The sequence below is a fragment of the Pinus tabuliformis genome, chromosome 1_1, assembly GCF_031772625.1.
Source record: "Pinus tabuliformis cultivar Carrire ecotype Pingquan chromosome 1_1, CPIR1, whole genome shotgun sequence".
NCBI lineage: Eukaryota > Viridiplantae > Streptophyta > Pinopsida > Pinales > Pinaceae > Pinus > Pinus tabuliformis.
In genome coordinates this window covers 149,673,041-149,677,529 of record NC_142297.1, presented here as the reverse complement: position 1 = coordinate 149,677,529, position 4,489 = coordinate 149,673,041, and the positions used below count along the sequence as shown (strand labels likewise).

At 45.1% G+C, this 4,489-nt stretch overlaps 1 protein-coding gene across 1 annotated transcript; it reads left to right on the top strand.

Moving 5' to 3' along the window:
* The first annotated feature begins 1,634 nt into the window (after positions 1–1,634).
* On the top strand, positions 1,635–2,930 carry LOC149212054 (uncharacterized). Its single transcript, XM_089388547.1, has one exon. It carries the CDS (start codon positions 1,635–1,637, stop codon positions 2,928–2,930), a length of 1,296 nt encoding a protein of 431 aa, XP_089244673.1.
* Positions 2,931–4,489: the final 1,559 nt, after the last annotated feature.

The window sequence follows — 4,489 nt, the reverse complement described above, 5'->3', positions numbered from 1 at the left end:
AAAGACTGCAGGAGGGGAGAGCTCCGCCTCCCCTCCATTGGACACTCCAAACTCTGACAAGGAACAACATAGGACACCTCTGACCCTTTCTGGTGCAGTCCCTGAAGCTAAGCAGGGAGGACAAAGGACGGATGGAAAAGAGAAACCCACAGCCCAGACTGATGAGGTAAACACAGAAAAAGAGGCGCACAATAACGCTTCGTCGTCACAGCCAAAGGCGACCTCGACCACCTGCATCCCGAAGGCTGCAGAATGTATCAAGGTCGATCTGCCAAGCCACTGCATCAACGGTGAGATCCAATACATGCAGGATCATGCGCTAATAGGAAAGTTTCTTGGATTCTGGCCTACTAAAAAGGCATTGCAGGGCTGGATAGCCTCAAAATGGAAGCCCAAAGGACAAGTTACCCTACAGCTTGGACCGAAAGGCTTCTTCACGGCCATCTTCCGTTGTGTGGAGGACAAAGCGCAGATATTCGAAGGCGGCCCATACTTCTTTAACTCTTCAGGACTTTATCTCACGGAGTCGAAACCAAGATTTAACCCTGATAAAGAAGACTTCAGCTGGGCTCCTGTCTGGATAAGAATGTATTCCCTCCCAGTGGAATACTGGAAAGAAGAAACGCTGGCAGATATCGGCAACAAACTTGGGACCTTCATCAAAGTTGCGATAGAAACAAAAACCCGTAAATACACCTTGTATGCCAAGATCTGCGTTCAGATGCACCTAACCAAGGCCTTAGCTGATTCGGTAGGTCTCTTTCACGATGACTTTGAATGGACACAGCCTTTAGATTATGAGCACATCCCCTTTCGATGTCGCAAATGTCATGAGCATGGCCACCTCTTCCGAGACTGTCCTCTGAACTCGCAGTCTAAAGCTTCATCTAATGACACTAATAAAGACTTGGAAGGTTTCACCAAAATTCCCACCCACCGCAGGCATGCCAAGAAAAGCCAGGTTGTCTCTGATAATTCCATCAAAGCAGATTCCCAGAACAGATTTACTGTGCTTGCTTCTCAAGATCCGAGGACCAACCCAGCTCTGACCCCTTGGAGAAGTTTTTTATGCCTTCATCCTCCCACAACCCCTCAGCCCCCATGCAATCCTCAGATCCCGCCTCTTCTCACCACATTCCTAACCCTCCTTCGGATAATGCAAAATTGGTTTCAGATAATAGTCTTTTCCCCTCTTCCCAGGGGAAATCTATGCTAGATAATAAACAGCAAGCCTCAACCATGGATCTAGATGCAGCTCTAGCTCTTAGTCTACAGGAAGACGCAGATGAGGAAGACCAGAGCTCCCCTATCATCATGGAGGAAGATCAGGTGGATATCAGCTTAGATGGTCTTGACATCTTCAAACTTGAAACGACATGCAAACAAAAAGAATACAACTCAATTCCCCCCTGGCAAATAGACAGACTTGAAGGAGTCCTGACCAAAGTGTAGCACAATAAAAGTCTTGGCATACAAGGAGGAAGCCCCTGGGACGGAAAAAAGGCACTCAAAGAAACCAAGAAAAGGGGACGAAAGACAGACCTCCAGAGGACCATAATAGTAGGTGAAATACTTGTGGAATCGGGGCGATTCCCTAAGTTGACAAAGTTCTATAAACCCAAACCTCAGTTTACATGAAGCTCATTTCTTGGAATGTGAGAGGACTCAACAGCCCCTCAAAACATCGAATGATCAAAAACCTAATTCAACAAGAAAAACCATCCATAGTTTTTCTTCAAGAGACAAAAAGCAGCAACACAGCTATTGAAAGAATTCGAAACAAGATTTGGGCAGGTAGCAGCTCTATTTCAGTAGATGCCTCTGGGGCCTCAGGCGGACTTGCCATTCTGTGGAACCCGCAGACTATTTCATTATATGATTTCCATGCCACCCTTCATCTTATCCAAGCTTCCTTCCACCTCATCGGCACCAATATCCATGGGCATCTCACAAATGTGTATTTTCCGCAGACAATTCAGCAAAAACTTGATCTTCTGGAGACAATCTCCATCCTCAATGAAAATAGGCAATTTCCCCTCTGGATCGGTGGCGGAGACTTCAACATCATAAAATCTATGGAGGAGAAAAAAGGAGGCAGAATCAGGCTCGACAGTGATAGCACTGGCCTCAGAGAATTCATACAGAACAATCAACTCATGGATATTCCAACCTCCAATGGAATTTTTACTTGGACAAATAAGCGTCGAGGCATTCACCACATAGCCTCAAGGCTCGATAGGTTCTTCATCTCGGACAATGCAATCCACCTGGGAGGGGACTTCAACGCCTCCATCATTCCCCAAGGAGGATCCGATCACTGGCCAATTTTGCTACAATGGTCCAGGCCAGGCACTTGTTGCAATAGACCTTTCCGATTCGAAGCCTTCTGGCTCACAAATACCAATTTCAAGACAGTGGTAAACGAGGCATGGAAATCTTATATTCCGCCAGAGGGAGAAAAGATGTATCAATTCCAACAAAAGCTGAAAAACTTAAAACAAGTCCTCAAAGTCTGGAATCGCACACATTTTGGTAACATACAGGAGAATCGCCAAAGACTGGAACAGCAAATGAAAGCACTTCAACAAACTTTCATTCTAGAAGGCAGAACAGATGAACAAACACAACAGGAGCAGATCCTTTGGAATCAAATTGAAGAGCGCAGGAAACAAGAAGAAACTCTCTGGCGTCAAAAATCCCGAATCAGCTGGCTAAAAGAGGGGGAGAAGAATACAAAATTCTTCCATAAAACCACAATCCAAAGGCGAATGCACAATAACATTACATTCATAAACAATCAACAAGGGGAAAGAGTCGAAGCACATGAGGATATGGAGAAGGAATTCACAGGATATTTTAGGGATATTCTCAAGGAGCCCACAGGTAATAGGGATGAAGCAATCAGAACCATCACGCAACACATTCCTTGAATCATAACGGAGGATCACAATAATAAACTGCTTCAGCCCACGTCTCTAAAGGAAGTCGAAGAAGCCATGGCTCAACTTAAAGATGGCAAGGCTCCTGGGCCTGATGGCTTTACAGCCAATTTCTTTCATGAATTTTGGGAGCTCATTAAAGCTGAGGTTTGGGAACTAGTGGAGGAATCCAGAATCATGCACTGGATCCTCCCTGCCCTTAATTCCACCTTCATAGCATTGGTTCCGAAAGGAGAAGAACCAAACAGGCCGGAAAAATATAGACCAATAGCGTTATGCAATGTTATCTACAAGCTTATCTCAAAGGTCATAGCGAACAGGCTTAAACCACTCCTTCCACTACTCATCTCTCCAGAACAGATGGGATATGTAGAAGGTCGGCAGATCATGGATGGAATAATTCTATCAAATGAGGTAATTCACTCATTAAAGCTTCTCAAAAAACCAGATATGATTCTAAAACTAGATCTCTCTAAAGCCTTTGATAAACTCAGTTGGAAGTACATTCACAAAATGCTTTTGGCTTTTGGTTTTAGCGCAACTTGGACCAGATGGATCATGAACCTTATCTCCTCTCCCAGCTTCTCTGTCCTGCTGAATGGTTCACCCTCATCTCCTTTTCGTCCCTCTCGTGGCATTAGATAGGGGGATCCACTTTCACCTTTTCTCTTTGTTCTAATGGCAGAAGGGCTCAGCAGGCTTCTCAAATCCGCTGTTTCCTCCCAAGCTCTAAAAGGTATCTCCATCCATGGTCTCAATCCTCAGTCTCATCAGCAGTTTGTTGATGACACCATGTTATTCGGCCATCCTTCCTCGCAAGAAGCCTCTGTCTTCAAATCTTTACTCTCCCTCTTCTCCGACGCCTCTGGCACAACCATAAACGCCTCGAAATCTCAGCTCTTCTTCTTCAACACCCCCCCCCCCACTACGCAAAGGAATATTGCCAGAATTCTGGGGTTCACCATATCCCATCTGCCTTCCAAATACCTTGGGGCTCCCCTATCTGACTCTGCCATCAAACATGCTTCTTGGCGGTCTCTCCTTGATAAATTAGAATCAAAGCTTTCATCATGGACTTTCCGTGCTCTAAATATGGCAGGGAGACTCATCTTAATCAAATCGGTCTTACAAGCAATGCCATTGTATCTTTTTTCCATCATGGCAGCTCCAAAATGGGTCCTTAAAGCCATACGTAACCTTCAACGCAACTTTCTATGGGGCTCCTCTGGACTGAATAGAAAATGGGCTCTTGTTAACTGGAAAGAAGTCTGTAAAATCAAATCAGAAGGAGGGCTAGGATTAAGGGATCCTCTCCAAAGCAACAATACAATGGGAGCATGAATGTGGTGGAATTGGATCTCCAAACCTCATTCACCATGGGCCAGATTATGGCAAGCAAAATATGCCCCTGGAAGTCAATGGAATGATCTCATAAGAATCAACTCCACAACCCAAGGATCACCCATCTGGAACACTGCAAAGCTTCACAGCAATTTCATTCAAGAGCACAGCTTGTGGGAAATTCACTTAGGCACGACAGCAAGGTTCTG

What these genes read in the sequence shown, in the direction of transcription:
- LOC149212054 (XM_089388547.1), top strand. Translation starts at nt 1,635, where the DNA reads ATGAAGCTCATTTCTTGGAATGTGAGAGGACTCAACAGCCCCTCAAAA.